This window comes from Eublepharis macularius, chromosome 6 (genome assembly GCF_028583425.1).
Source record: "Eublepharis macularius isolate TG4126 chromosome 6, MPM_Emac_v1.0, whole genome shotgun sequence".
NCBI classification, from domain to species: domain Eukaryota; kingdom Metazoa; phylum Chordata; class Lepidosauria; order Squamata; family Eublepharidae; genus Eublepharis; species Eublepharis macularius.
This window is the reverse complement of record NC_072795.1, coordinates 64,321,167-64,335,826: the sequence shown is the minus strand read 5'-3', so window position 1 is coordinate 64,335,826 and position 14,660 is coordinate 64,321,167. Positions and strand designations below refer to the sequence as shown.

Genomic DNA, 14,660 nt, shown 5'->3' with positions numbered 1-14,660 from the left:
GAGCTTTGGGCAAGGGTGAGCTGGAGGCGAGATGGCTGGGTGGATGCGGTGACGAGAGAGCGGTTTGTCTCGTCCTGGAGAATGGCGGCACCGGGTAAGGGGAATCCTTCTCACGTTGTGTCGCAGAGGTGCATGCTGGAGTAGATTTCTTTTATCCCGGCAGGCTTTGACCGTTCTACCTCTCTCTTCGTTGCTGCTGCTAGGGGCACAGCCTATGGCTAACACCCTGCTGCCTCCCCTTCCTTTTCTTTTTTGTGTGTCTGTGGTTGTGTGATGTGCTGTGAGACACAACTGGAGGTGGATCCCTGCCTAGCTTATTCTCTCGCTGTTCCTTGACTGTACCCTTAGCATGCCTGTTACAATGGTCCCCCTGGGAAGGCAAAAGATCCGATGCTTCTGGGTTTGCATCTACTCTCCCTCCACTTCCCAAGCCTCTGCAAAGGTTGATGGAGGATATTCATTCACACACACAACCGAACACTCACGCCGTGACCGTTTCTGTGGCTGTTATCCGAGTTGTCATGCCCCACGGAACTAGATGTTCACGTGAGGGTGGAATTACAACGTGGGCTAGCCTTTCTTTCATAGAGAATGTTGAGACTACAATATCTCTCGGGGAGGTCTCCCGCTACAAAGCGTATTCCGACTTTCACCCACGCAGGCCCGATGAGCATCTCAGTTATTAATCTTCCCCCGGTGAAGTTTTTCTGTGTTGCCATCTGTTAGAGGGTGATGCTGGCTTTGAAAAATCACTTTTAATCTGTTCCTAGGAATTATGCCAACTCTGCCCAGCTGGCAGAGAACAGGCAAGGTGAATTGGCTGCTCTCAGCAACAATGCCTGAGTTTGTATATTAATATATATTATAATCGCAGTTGGAACAGGCTATTGGGCTTGAATCCCCAGTATCTAGGCTCCAGCCTAGTTCCCTTCTAAAAATGTAGTAATGTGCAGCAGTCTTATCCCTTCTTAACTTTGGATAGTGCTACTGTATACTGTACTGCTATTTTAATTGCCAGAAGAATCTCTTTCTGTTCTTGTGAATTAAGATGAACCAAACGGGATTGTTAGGTTTGAGATGTGAGACTGTAATGAGAGAGAACAGTCTTCCCTTGGATAGTACAAGAACATTTTTTTACTTTCATTGTAGCTGCTTCAGACTGCTTCTTGCAATGTAGTATTGTAAATCAAGGATTTGAAATGGGTAGGGGCAGCTGCCAGTAAGACTAACAATGGAGTCTGGAGTTTACTGCTGGACTAGGCTCAAGCTTGCTAGCCTAAGCTTGTGAAATGCTCCATTCCTTCTTGCCTCCTTTAGTTGCTTTGTGCTGTTCCTTCCTGCCACCCCTTGCTCCATGCTCAAGGCCACTGCCCCATGGGGTTCACAAGATCACTACTGTTGGTTAATATTAATTGGCCAATATCAGTTTTCTCCAGAGGTGGCCCAGCTCAGGTTCCTTCTTGCTCTTAGATTAGTTGCAGCTCAACACCCAGGTTCATGCAAGCAGGTAAGTGCCATCATTCATTCAGCCCTCTTGCTTCTTGAGTCTTTTCGGCTGTGACGGGTGCAATAGACTGGTCTAAATAGGCTACTTGCCCCATTTGGAGAAAAGGGATCAATGGGAGGCTGTACCCTCACAAAGCCTGACTGGACCTGGTTTGGGGATATTAACAGTTGTCTGCCCCCTCCTGCTTTCATTCTTTTCTCAGTCCAAAAATATTCTGCAATGATGAAAATGTGCAGGAATGAATAGGAGGAAGGACTCAGCCCTCTCCTTATATGATAGCCATCTGAATCCTACAAGTGCCCAGCTATTTAACAAATGATTTAATTCTGGATGAGGCTTTATCACTGACCCTAATTTACCTGCCTCCCCAGTTCTGGGGATTGCTAACAGTTCTTGGGACTTGCTTAATGCCTGAATGCTGTCTGATTACCTGGTTTCCTCTGTGTCACTTTGTCCTTTCTCTTTATCATGATTATCTCTGGTTAATACAATCAGTGGGATCTTACAAAATGTTTCCTCTGATGACGTTTTCCTCCACTGTAAGAGGGTCTTTTGTTGTCCAAGTTTCCTTGGACTGTACTCTTAGCAGAAAAATTCTATAGGCTGCAACCCAATTACATTTGGAGAAGGACCCGTAAATTCACTGTCCTTAAATATGCCCCTTTGGCTCCTGGGGGAACCGGTCCTCCTGCTGGTTCTTGAACTTAATGTGCTTGTGACCACAGAGAATTTGCTGTTCCATTCAGGGGTGTAGATGGGAATGTTAGCAAAGTTACAGAAGGGCTGACAAGACAGCCGTTAATGCTACATCATTACCCCACTGATAGCAAGAGGAAAGCACAAGTCTTCCCTGTTCCCACCCCATGGTACTCTGGAGTCATCTGGCGGCAAAGTGATTTCTCTACCTGAAACACTGTTCTGGATAGATAGTCATCATCCCTCCTCCCTGCAGCACTAGGTGACCCCTCATTGTCATAATGCTGGAGAAGTAGGTCCACACACAGTCCTGAATGCCAGGCTTTGTTTGCCCGTAGTCTCTGTTACAAAGAGGGGGATGTGCCCATTCAGTGAGTACTTGTTGATGCAGCTGCCCCCCCCTCCCCCCAGGTTTTGAGTGGCAGGAATGAGGACCCGTCGGTGGATATTCTCTGCTGTCATGCGCCTCTTACTGAGGTGCCTGCGGATAGGTCAGCGCCACCGGTTCTGGCCAACACAGAAGGTGTGGCAGCTGTGGCTCTATGGACGTCTGTGCCTGCGCTCTCTGCTGTACAACTCCTTCACTGACAGCGACACTGTCCTAGATGCTCTTTTTGAGCCTGTCTACTGGCTGGTAGATCATGTCACCCGTTGGTTTGGAGTGGTGAGTACCCTTAAGAAGAGGAGAGCCTGAAGTCTGTTGGAGGAAGTTTTAGCTGTAACCCATAGCCATGTTGGTCCAAGCCATTTTGAGCAGCTGCTTCAGAGAAGTAACATATGAAGCTGCCATTGACTATCAAGGTCAACAGTGTCTACTTTGACTGGCAGCGGTCCCCTCAGGGTTTCAGACCAAGGTCTTTCATATCACCTACTACCTGATCCTTTTAACTGGAGATCCTGAGGATTAAACCTGGGACCTTATTTATGCAAAGCATATGCTTTTCCATTGAGCCACAATCCTTTCCAATAAGCAAGGGGGAGATACAGATGTGGGAGGAGATGGGACTGAGTCACATAATCCTTTGCCTGCTCCCCAAGGCTGCTGTTGTCTTGGAGCTAGTGGGAATCTAAGCAGGCTTTATCAGAGGGATCCATCCAACAGAGAGGGTGACCTTTAGCCAATGCTGTGCTAGTGACTCTGTCCCTTTCCTTTAAAAAAAAATATATTATTAATACGAACTCATTGTATATGTTGGTATCCGTCCTGAGCCCGCTTGCGGGGAGGGCGGAATACAAATTTGAAATAAATAAATAAAACAGGTAATAGTAATTATACATTAACGGTGTATAAAAGCTTATAAATTCTTGTAAATTCCGTAACTCTGTCCCTTTCCTGATCACTCTTAACAGGTGTTTGTGGCATTGGTGATCATTCTAACCAGCTCAGTGGTGTGTATCGTGTATGTCTGCCTGTTGCCACTCATTCTGCGGACTTACCCTCTTCCCTGGATCTTCTGGCACTTCATCTATGGCCACTGGAACCTTGTCATGATTGTCTTCCACTATTACATGGCCATCACTACTCAACCCGGTTATCCCCCCCAGGTTAGACAGAGGCGTCAATATTTCTGCATCTTTCAGCAGTGTGTGCATGGTTTTGATGCCTGTTTTCTGGGGGTTTTTTCCATGCTGGGATCTGAAGCAGAGCTGCTTGGTGGGATTTCCCACCGTTTCATGCCTCACAAAATGACCAAAGGCAAAGGTTGGCTTGGAGCTGCCATTATGTGGAGCTCTGGAGGCCAGGTCCAAATGTACTCAGCCCCATCTTGTTTGAATTAGTGTGAGGAGGTGGCCTCCTTGCAACAGAATACTGAAGATCCCCGTTTCCTTCCTGTAGCAGTCGAAGAGTGATGTCGCTGCTGTCTCCATCTGCAAGAAATGCATTGCCCCAAAGCCTGCTAGGAGTCACCACTGCAGCATCTGCAACAGGTGGGCATTCTCCTCGTGTCAGAACTGGGGTAACCTCTTACTTCTCACTCTCCTGATATGTAACATCAGTGCTTGGGCATAAATATAGGCAGACTTTGAATCCTTTGTAAAATGCAAATGCTGGCTTTAAAAGGAGGGCATTTAAAAAAAACCACACATGGAAAACCAATCAAATGTATATATAGCGTAAGCTAGATTTGAAACATGGATAGGAACATATGGAGCTGCGTTTTATTGAGTTAGAGCTTCCATCTATCTAAGCCAGTACTACCTATTCTGACAGCAAATGGCTCTGTAAAGTCTCAGTGTACAGGTTTTCCTAGCATGGCTACCTGAAATATTTCTCTAGAGAGCGAGCTTGGGACATGGTCTACACCACAGCCTTCCCCAGGAGGATCTGTAGGTTGTATGTCTTATTTCTGCATCTTAGGTTCTTGGAACATTCATTGGCAAACTGAGAGCCAGGCTGGTTTGTCTTGTGCAATTCTGTTTATGTGTTTTATGAAAACTGTTATAGAAACATGTGTCTGAGAATTTTTTTAAAGATCTTTTGGTTTCCATATTCTCCTTCCTGTACTGCTTTCTCATGCTTTGATTCTCTCCAACAATTTGCTCTCCAACACTTTGTTCTCTTTAAAAATATGGGTAGATAAACCAAACTGCCATGTTGCACTCATAGATCCAGCCAACCCTCCCTGATAGGTTCAGCTGTTACAAAATGTAACAGCATCAATTCATATGCTTGGATCCACTATCCCTGTTCCATGAGCAGAAGGGTGTTTCTACTTTTGCAGAAGAGGGGATAATTTTTGCTAATCCACCCTTTCCGCTATAGACAGTATTGCATACTATACTGTTCCTGATGGTCCCTCACTCCCAGGAGCAGTTTTTCAGGGGCAAAAGGGAGGAGGAAAAATATCTAGTTTATGAATAGAGCTCCAGTTGTGGTCCTTTAGATACACCCATAGTTTGTTCTTGGAGGTAGGCCTCCTGTGCAGGGATGGTGAGGTATAAGCAAGATTGTGCAAAAAGAGGAGGATTCTATGACATCAATCATTATGCAAATTAAGACGACCTGCATTTTGTTAAGCAGGCAGAGATGGAGCTATACAGAGCATTGAAGCTTTGTTCATTTAGTACAGGAAATTTGCATCAACTTTCCTTTGCCCATTTTAGGCTTTCTTAGGCACTGTGCACAAATTTAAAAGCCTGTAATACCACAACCAGCCATAAAGGTTTGACACTTGCTTTCATTACTATTTTAAAATGAAAGCTGACATTATCAAGAAGCTGAATTCTGTGCCAAATGGTAAATTCTGCACATTGTGTACTTAAATATCTGCAAAATACCTCCAGTGCTAGCTCTAGTGATGCCTCCAAGCATTCTTAGCTCACGTAATATTCCTGAAGGCAACTGGCAGTAGGACTGGGGGCAGCGAGCAGCCAGTGTCCACTCCACATCCAAGTGAAAATCTACAGCTTGCTTGCATGTACATGATGAGGCAGTTCCCATAGAGTAGTTGACCTACATTTCTCCCTCCCTGTATCGCTGTACAACTGCACTTGACATATCCTGTGCCTCACTCTTTACCTTTGCTGTGCTGCCTTGTTAGCATTCCCTTTTCCATCTCACTTGTACGCAACAGCACTCAAAATCAATGCTACTTTCCTCCCACAGGTGTGTGCTGAAGATGGACCATCATTGTCGTATCCTTCCATCTCACTGACCAGCTTAATTTGAGATCAGGGGTGGGGGGAGATCGTGCCCTGCAGTCCAGGAGAAGCTGCCCCTGGAGACAGACTCATTACAGTGAAGAATCTTTGATAATAATGGTCTAAAAGAGGATCTCCTGCATCATCAAAGAGGAGAAGATTTGCATGTCTTTGTGAAGCACACCTCAACCATTATTACAGAGTCATCTATCTGTACTACAGGAGGTGTGCAGTCCAAGAGACTTAACATGTCTGGCCTCACCATTGTGCTTCTTCCTCTGTGAAGTACCATCCCATAGTTTCCTACATTTTAGCTTTAAAGTGCAGCTCTCGGAACATCTTGTTAAGCAATTCTTCGTTTAGCAAAGCTAGAAGCAGGGCATTTATTTATTCATTTAGATAATTCACTGCTCTCCCCAAAGCTTACATTGTATTCCCTCCTCCATTATATCCTCATCACAATAACCCTATGAGGTAGATTTGACTGAGAGACCAGCTAGCCCAAGATCACCCAGCAAATTTTATGGCAGAGTGGGGGTTCAAATCTGGATCTTCCTGATCCTAGCCCAACACTTTCTCAACTATACCACACCACTACATACTGAAGGCCTAACAGGGAGGGTGGCGTGGATGTTGGGTGGGAGCTCTTAACTACGACTATCCTCGGTTGCACTTGGAAGGGTTGGCTTTCTGCTTGTAGTTACAGACCTTTAACTACAAGGGGCAGCATGGCTGAACAACTGTGTGGGGCACTTCAACCACCGTTACTTCTTCTCCTTCTGCCTCTTCATGACTATGGGCTGCATCTACAGCAGCATCAGTGGCTGGGACATGTTCTGGGAGGCCTATGCTGCCATTGAGGTGAGGTTCCCACCTAAGCTAGGGTCTTTAGGTAGAGGGGAGATGGGGGGAGGGGCTCTTCATTTCTGGTCCTGGTGCTGCCACACGCAGCCAGGATGAGTAGGACAAAAAATAAGTATGTATAACTGGCAGCCTGTTTTCCATCCGATAGAAAATGAAACTGCTTGCCAAGGAGAGACTACAAATGACAGTCAATCAGGTGGGGTACCTGTTCCTCATCTGCTCAAGTCAGAGGCAGGACAGAGCATGGTAGACGACCTTCCTGCTTCCCCCCCCCCCCCCGGAATGAATCTAGAACATTGGTCCCTGAACATAAGACAGATTCCCTTTATTGGTCAGAAATGTTTCTTCCCCACAAGGGAGTCCCAAGGCCCCAGATGTTACCCATTAAAGAGCAGCTGTGGGGTTGGATACATTGTCCCTATTTGGAAAGCAATCATGGGTGGGAAGCAAGTCCCAGGCCCCCATGCTCTGCCCAGTTTCTGAATCATGGTAATTGCAGTCCTTGTCTTTTAGAAAGTAGCTATTTAGCGTGCTGTCTGTCCAGTTGTTCATTCTTGAAAGCCCCTTCTATAGCTTGGCAGTTTGGGTTCCAGCCTTCTCTGAGTTTTCACTTCTGACCAGGGCAACACTTCCTTTACCTTGCAGACTTATGGCCAGACACCACCACCTACCTTCACTTTCCACCAGAGAGCTTTCCACAAGAGCGTAGTGTACGCCTGGGTCCTTTGCAGGTAACTGATGTGGTCTTTTGATTGTGACTGGTATGGGGAGAAAGGGAAGACCCCTCCAAAGCACTTTCAGAGGGCAGCCAAGTCACTCTTAGCCAGTCAGCACCTTTCCCTTTTAGCTACCCTCTACACAAGTGGACACGCTTTTAAGTATCTTAATCTGAAACCTTCATAGTGGGTGACTGGCCGTATCAGCTTGTTTGATGTTTTTGCGACTTTTCTCTTCCCTTCCCCAGTTCAGTGGCCTTGGCACTGGGTGCCCTCATGATCTGGCATGCTGTCCTCATCACCAGGGGTGAGACCAGTATTGAACGACACATCAACCGGAAAGAGAAAAAGAGGCTCCAGAAAAAGGGCAAGGTGATGAGGGGAAGGGGCTGGACTTTCAACTGTTTTTAGTTTTATCTTTAAAATTGTTCTACTCACCTTTATTTTAGACTGCTGAAAACGGACTAGAGTTGTATGTAAAAGGGGCAGGATGTTCGCTTCTATCTACTAACAAGAATGTGAGCTGCTGCATCACCTATTTAGCCAGCTGAGTGGCTTTACGGTTTGATGTGCAACCACATGGCCTTTTGCAGCAGGGGCTGGTGTGCTAAATGGAAGGGTGGGCATGTAAGAAGTAGCTATTCAAGTGGTATTTCCTGACCTATATTCCTCAACTCTAGGTATTTCGAAATCCATATAGCTACGGTCCTTTGGGCAACTGGAAGGAGTTCCTAGGTGTGGACGCAAACAGGTAAGGTACTGGCAGAAGGAGAGTAAACCTAAACATCCTGTACGCTCGTCGTCATGTAGCTTTAGCAACATAGCCCCTTTGCCTTCACAGAGCACTGTTAGTGTGAGGTTCTACAAACAAGCCTATAATGTCTAGTCATCTCTTAATGAAGGCCTCATTCTATTTTGCAGGCATTGGGTCACCAGAGTTCTGTTGCCCTCCACTCACCCACCCAAGGGAACTGGCTTGAGCTGGGATACCACTCCCTGTGTTCCTGAACAGAAGACTGCACTCTTGGCAATTTGAATTGGACAAGGAAAACACTGTAACAGTGTGTGGAAGACTGTAGGTCACACCTTACTTTTGTGGAGAAGCATAGCAGAAGGTTCCATCCCTTAAGAGATGGCAGCCCAAACCACGCAGTGGCTCACCTGCGCTGACCTGCTCTCTCAGTGGTTTGTGGAGGAAGTCCCAGCTGCAGGCAGCTGTGAGGGTAACAGGGATGCTGCTTGCCCTCCGGTCTGGGTTCCAAGCACACACATTCTAGCCTGCCTACAGTAAAGTACTGGCATTCCTAATTACGAGGGTTTTCTCCTTTTCCCCATATCCTCACGGAGGCTGGCATTCCAGGGTCCTTGCTGCTCTCCCTGTAAAAAGGCAGGTTTTTTTTTTAAATTAGGAATAAACCACTTTAATATAACTTTATGTCAAGCTTGGTCTGGAAGGGGAAAAGATTGGATGGGTGATGGCAACGGATGAGCAATACCTGCTCAAGGAATAGCTGGATCTCTCTCTAGCTAACACAACTGATACATGTCTCAGTTTTTTTCTATGAATACTTTTCAAACAGCAAGATGATAAAACAGCACCTGTTGGTTGTATACAGCTGCAGGTATCTTTAAATTCTAATCTGTTTTTTGCAGGTTCCTCTAGCTGGGAAGAGCTGACAGTAGCCCCCAGTAATATGCCTAGGAACAAGACCTTCCTTCTCTTCCATGAGTCATGCATATATGTAATTAATAAACTACCACTACTAGGTTGGACCTCATCATAGAAGAGAGGGAAGGAGGATGTTGCTTTCACAAGTAGTTTATAATACAACTGCTAGGGAATCTGGCTACCCAAAACTTAACTGTCTGGGTCTGCAAATTAGTCCTTAAAAATATGTAGCCAGGTTATAGCCTTACCCTTTAAGTAGTACCCATAATGCAACTCCCCTACATAGTAACCCCACATCTATGACTGTAGAAATATTAAGTAGTTCTGAGACTCATCACCTTCCCGTTAATTTAACAAGACAGGGAGAGCAATCTAATAAAGGGCTATGAAACACAGGCAATCACTATGGCTACTGTGACTGAAGCGAAAGACTCATACAGGGCGACTTCCTACTGCACTCTCTTCTCCTTCACAAACATTCTAAATATTGAATATTCTGACAATAGTCCAAATACTTTCAAATGAAAACTTTCATACCTTATTCCAAGCACAGAATTTGTGTAGTTCAACAGAGACACCCTTCTGCCATTCTATTTGGCTCAGAGGTCATTCTCTTACCTGCTTTTGATTGGGGAAGCTATTGATCGTATATAAAACAGACTGAAGGAATCATCAAGGTCAGTATTATTTACTCCACCAGCAGTTCTTTAATTCCTCAGACAGAGGGCTCTTTTCCAACCCCACTTCCCTGGATCTTTAATGGGAAATGACAGAATTCAACACAGAACCTTCACTATGAAAAGAATGAACTGCGTTACTGAGGTGGAACAGCTAACAGCTGTCAGCACCACACCACTCCTGTACCTAGCTAGCAGGCAAGGCTGCAGTTATAGTCAACTTAGGCAGTTCTACTGTATTCTTAAATTTATTTTTCAAGGAAGAAGAAATGTATTCCTGTGTACCTATCAAGTCTGTTGTGTAATATATAAAATCCAGACTAGCACTAGTAACATTTTTTGAAAAATAATCCTCCCACATCCCATCCCTCTTTTAAGCAAGTCTTCACTTGCAATGCTTCTCAAAAGAATACTTTCTGATTTGACAGACTTATCCAGAAAGACCAGGATCCAGGACAGTGGCAGAGAATATCAGTATCCATTGCTGATTTTACCATTTATACAGTATTGTCTTGCTCTTGTTAACTGAGTCTGCAGATGGAAGGACTCACTGGCTCCAAGTCTCTTTAGCCAGCTTACACATTCTGCCACTTGTCTAACAGAAGATGGCCAAACAAACTGTAAGCTTGGGACATCTCCAAGCCCAACTCTTGCCACTCATCACATAAAACCATTCACCTGTGAAGCCATTTAAAACAACTACCAGCCAGTAATTCAAAGGAAAGAAAAAATAGTGTTGTTAGGATAACCTAATTGGATTTTTTAAAAAAGACACTGGCTTACATATGTAAGTAAGATTTGGCCTGAAAGCTGAAGAGGGATGGGTTCATTTGTGTTCTAGCATCACATGAAAGGGAAGAAACAATTCTCTTTTGCTACTATGCCTGTGAGGTTACATTAAGAAGGCAGTGTAACCAAGAGGAAGGCCATTCTCTTCCATCTTCCTTCCCCTATAAGAGGCACCTTCTTCACCAAGGTTGTTAGCAAACAAGTGTATTTATTCTTCTGGCCCCCCACACAGTGCGCTTTGTTGGTCTTGCCACCGCCACACACTACTGCTCTGCAGCAGAAACTGTGGGTAGCTGCTCCATCCTGCTGGTTGCAGATGTTGCGACTCAGACTCCGTCAGGCCAAAAAAAGGACAGTCCTCCTCACAGGTCTCTCTGCTTTGCAGGGAAAGCTAGCCCCTGCCCCAGGACATCAGGGCAGATGACTTAATGGGGAGTAGGGGGCAGGCAAGATTGCCAGTCAGGATTGGCAAAGCCAGCCTTCACCTGCCAGGGGTCCCGAGTAGAAACCTGCAGAAACAGCATACAGTACTGGGTTTAGGGCAACAGCAGATGGGTGGGAGAAACCAGATCAATAATTGAAACCTCTTCAACCCCACAAGATTCCTGCATCCATCATCACATCTGCTTTGTACATTTGTCCACTTCGCTTTAAACTACACTGTGTGCTTTAAACAGTGAGGGAAACTAGCCATGCAGGTACTTAAGAGGCAATGCTTCCATTTCTCTGCAGTCCCCGAAAGCACTCTCACCATTCTCCTCGTGCTGTCACAGCTTCTTTCCGAACCAGCCGCTTTTTGTCATCCAAAGGTTTAGCCAGTGCCCGGATCACCCGTGGCTTGTAGGGGATCACCTGGCAATAAATTGAAAGAGGTATTAACGAGGCTCCTTCAACATCTACTGCTGGCTCAATGCTCTCCAAGTGAAGGCAAGAGGACAGAAGGAAGCCCCATACAAGGAAAAAAACATGCTACTCAGGGAGAGGAACCAGCATGGTATCACCCACAGGCAAGCCTACTACTTACCACTGGAGTGGGTAGGGAAGCAAGTGCATGGAGGCACTGAAGGGCAGCAATACGAATTGCCTGCAACACCAAAAAAAAACAGGCATTAGTTACCTTTCCAAGCTCTGGGACTCCCCCCCCGCACCTTGGTTACACAGGGAACAGCCACCCAGTACTCACCATGGCTGGGCTCTCCGTCAGGCCAAGGAATTTGCCCACAAGGGTGTCAACATGCAGACTCACCACCAGGGGTGCATCAAGCAACAATGGCTGTAGACAGTGCAAAGTTGAGAGCTGGACCACACGGTCAAGACATGACAGGGCTTCCAGCAATAGGGGGAGCAGCTGTGAAGATAGGGAAAATAAGATGGGCACTGTTCCTCCCACTACATCAGGGATCTCCAACAGGTAGCTCAAGAATGAATGGCAATGAGAGCATTGCTCATGCAACCCATAGAAAAGATCACAGAAAAACCTGATCTACACTTTTTTGTATTAAACCTTTACTCCATAGTATTTTCTCTGTGCTGAGTAGCTGATCATTTCATTTCTGATGCTCTTTCTAGCCCATGCCCCATTTCTAGAAGAGAACAAAACTTGGTAACGTGCAGGGTGGTGGGGAGCAGCTGGGGACGTTTCTGAACTCAGAAGTAGCTCTCATTAAAGAAAAGGTTGCCAAATACAGCCATAAAGCTACATAACCCATCACAGACAAAAACCCTTTGGACCTGGACCCCCAACATTAGCCCTACTTACCGTAGGCAGCTCTGTCACCAGCACTGGCTTGGGAAGGTGGTTGAGTATATGAGAGAGGCCTTTCAAGTAATTTGCTTTCACACCTAGGAAGGATGGACAGGCAGAAACTTACTCCTGCAAGTGCATGGGAGCTCCGGCCAAGAGCAGTTTTACTCAGACTGGTAAGCCTAGGCACACTTGGAACTGGCATGTATTCTTCCTATTCAGCAGCAGCTGATTAGCGCATGCATTAAAAGGCCTGGATGAGCCCAGAAGCACAAGCTGAAGGGGCGCAGCCTATACCGGGAAAAGGATTTGCAAGCAGAGGCAGAAAAAATAGAAAGCCCTGCTTTATTTTTTGAAGTCTTCCCTCTCTTCCTTCTCCTGTTTGCCTGTATTGTAAGTTGCTTTTGGTCCTCGTGGGGAGAAAACTGGGATATAACTAAAGGCAAGAAAAAGCAGGTCTGGGATATCATGCTAGAAGTTCACAAATTCTGTAGGATGAAAGATTAACATTCTGTGACAACTTTGCAAGTCAGACCATTCTGAATATTTAACACCAATTGCATCTTCTCTAATTTGACAAGGAAAGACAACTGGGCAGATCCTCACCAGGGGAGGCTGTGTGGAAGCCTTGCACCAGCTGTGGCACACACTCAGTGAAGAACCGCTGGCGGAACATGAGGCGCACATCAGCATGGCAACTCTTGCCTAGCACATCCGGGGAGTCAGCCATGAGCAAGGCAAATCCGTCGCCCGCTGCTGGACCGAGGACTGTGTCCCCCAAGAGCACGAGCAACTGCAAGGAAAGAGGACAGGGCTCACCAGGAGAGCCGAGGGGACAGGAGCCGGGCTACTGGGCCTCTCTTCCCTCAGCTCACCTTGTCCGTCAGGCGTGAGGCCAGTGGGTGATAGCGCAACAGCAGAGCCTTGCTCACCTGCAGAAAGAGAGAGCAGCACACTCAGCTCTGTCCTAGTAGTAGAGGAAACGCGGCTAAATGGTGGAGACTTACCCACAGAAGCAGAGTGAGAGCCTGGCTTCTACGGGGTCCCTCGTTCAGTCCTTCCTCCAACTTGTTCATGGCTGCTCCCAAGAGCTCATCTAACTGAGGCCCTATGAAGGGTACAGGAAAAGTTCCTGTGTGATCCCTGTGAGTCAGGTAGCTCACCCAACACAGTGCAGCACTGGAGCTTCCCATCCATCACAGCCATGCCTTACCCAGCCACCCCCAATCATTAGGACATGCACTGTCTTGCTCGGTGGTTACCTGCTGGGTGCTTGTTAACCAAGCCTGCAAAGCATTTGGCAGCAGCTGTGGCAGTGAAGGGACAATCACAGGAGCAGCTCAGGGCTAGCAGTTCTCGTAGTAACCGGTCCTGCTGGGGAATTGGCACCTGCAGGGAAACCAGGGCTTAAGGTGAAGGTGAGGAGATAATGGCAATCCCACAAGCCAGACAGTGCAGAATTATACCAATCTGCTGGCTCCAAGCACTCTCTCTTTAGGTGTCAGGCCCAATGCAGAATGGCCAGATCCAACCACATTCAGCCACACAGCACCCCCCTCCCCCATCACTTACATTCCTTGGTAAGGCGCACACGAAAGCCGTGAGCAGAGCAACAAGCTTTTTCTGGGTTGCCACTGGGTGCTGCCCATCCTGTGAAGAAAGCACCATTATTTTCATTACTGAGGCTATTCTGAAGAAGAAGCCACATTCTTCCATGCACAGGAGAATTACTGCCTCTACTCACCCAACCCACCTGGAAGGGCTGGAAAGTGCTGGGAAAGCTGTTTCCAGGCAGGAAAGAGAGTTCTCCATCTAGGAAGAGGGGCACCACTTTGGAGACACTCTGGGCAGCCAGTCTGGCATGGAAAAAAACAGGAAAAATACTGCCTCAGCAGCACAGTATATGATCCTAGGAGAGGGAAAGAGACTTCCAGTACCCATCCAAAGCCCAGCAGCACCCATCAAGCTGGCTAGCAGGCACTGCCCTGACCCTATCTAAAAAAGCAGAGTGATTAGGACAGGGAGGTACAGACACTGGTTGACCAGGAGATGGCAGGGATGCAGGAGGAGCCCTTTACTGGAGCCAATACTCACTCTGGACTTAAGTACATACAAGCAGCACTGATGACCAGCACCATGGCAGATAAGGAGTCCTCTTTCAGCAGCACTTGGCTTAGCACTGTGTGGGTGTTTTCTGAATAGAGGAAAAGGGATGAGTCAGAAGGAGGGGGGGTGCACTCAGATATCTCATCACTTTCCTGAAGGGGTGACCTGCCATCTGCATAAAGCCCACACATGAAGCGCAATCAATCCATGGGTCTGTCAAGGTTAGTACCATCTACTCTGAGTGGCAGCA

The 14,660-nt window shown here is 46.7% G+C and overlaps 2 protein-coding genes across 6 annotated transcripts in view; one reads left to right on the top strand and one right to left on the bottom strand.

Annotated features, from left to right (window-relative positions):
* Positions 1-8: 8 nt before the first annotated feature.
* Positions 9-9,040, top strand: ZDHHC16 (zinc finger DHHC-type palmitoyltransferase 16). Of its 2 annotated transcripts, XM_054982311.1 has the most exons (11): positions 9-94; positions 2,615-2,867; positions 3,554-3,748; positions 4,041-4,132; positions 5,811-5,839; positions 6,573-6,706; positions 6,858-6,905; positions 7,355-7,440; positions 7,674-7,797; positions 8,106-8,176; positions 8,347-9,040. In XM_054982311.1, exons 2-11 carry the CDS (start codon positions 2,631-2,633, stop codon positions 8,459-8,461), a joined length of 1,131 nt encoding a protein of 376 aa, XP_054838286.1. In that variant the 5' UTR covers positions 9-94; positions 2,615-2,630; the 3' UTR covers positions 8,462-9,040. The 2 variants fall into 2 exon arrangements, with proteins under 2 accessions (XP_054838286.1, XP_054838287.1); XM_054982312.1 differs by lacking the exon at positions 6,858-6,905.
* A 324-nt stretch (positions 9,041-9,364) lies between these two features.
* Positions 9,365-14,660, bottom strand: part of MMS19 (MMS19 homolog, cytosolic iron-sulfur assembly component) — a 28,950-nt gene continuing 23,654 nt past the window's right edge. For 3 of the 4 annotated variants that reach the window (XM_054982306.1, XM_054982309.1, XM_054982310.1), the window contains 12 exons: positions 14,399-14,498; positions 14,049-14,160; positions 13,877-13,954; positions 13,567-13,693; positions 13,312-13,412; positions 13,180-13,236; positions 12,911-13,097; positions 12,320-12,402; positions 11,744-11,908; positions 11,585-11,644; positions 11,312-11,412; positions 9,365-11,069 (listed from right to left, as the gene is read on the bottom strand). In XM_054982306.1, the coding sequence (XP_054838281.1) occupies positions 11,042-11,069; positions 11,312-11,412; positions 11,585-11,644; positions 11,744-11,908; positions 12,320-12,402; positions 12,911-13,097; positions 13,180-13,236; positions 13,312-13,412; positions 13,567-13,693; positions 13,877-13,954; positions 14,049-14,160; positions 14,399-14,498 (1,199 nt within the window). In that variant the 3' untranslated portion in view covers positions 9,365-11,041. The remainder of the gene's footprint in view (positions 11,070-11,311; positions 11,413-11,584; positions 11,645-11,743; positions 11,909-12,319; positions 12,403-12,910; positions 13,098-13,179; positions 13,237-13,311; positions 13,413-13,566; positions 13,694-13,876; positions 13,955-14,048; positions 14,161-14,398; positions 14,499-14,660) is intronic. The other variant, XM_054982307.1, reaches the window with a different exon arrangement.

What these genes read in the sequence shown, in the direction of transcription:
- ZDHHC16 (XM_054982311.1), top strand. Translation starts at nt 2,631, where the DNA reads ATGAGGACCCGTCGGTGGATATTCTCTGCTGTCATGCGCCTCTTACTG. An exon ending in AGGCCTATGCTGCCATTGAG is followed by an intron (nt 6,707 to 6,857) that starts GTGAGGTTCCCA and finishes TCCATCCGATAG; the next exon opens with AAAATGAAACTGCTTGCCAA. An exon ending in GGCTCCAGAAAAAGGGCAAG is followed by an intron (nt 7,798 to 8,105) that starts GTGATGAGGGGA and finishes CCTCAACTCTAG; the next exon opens with GTATTTCGAAATCCATATAG.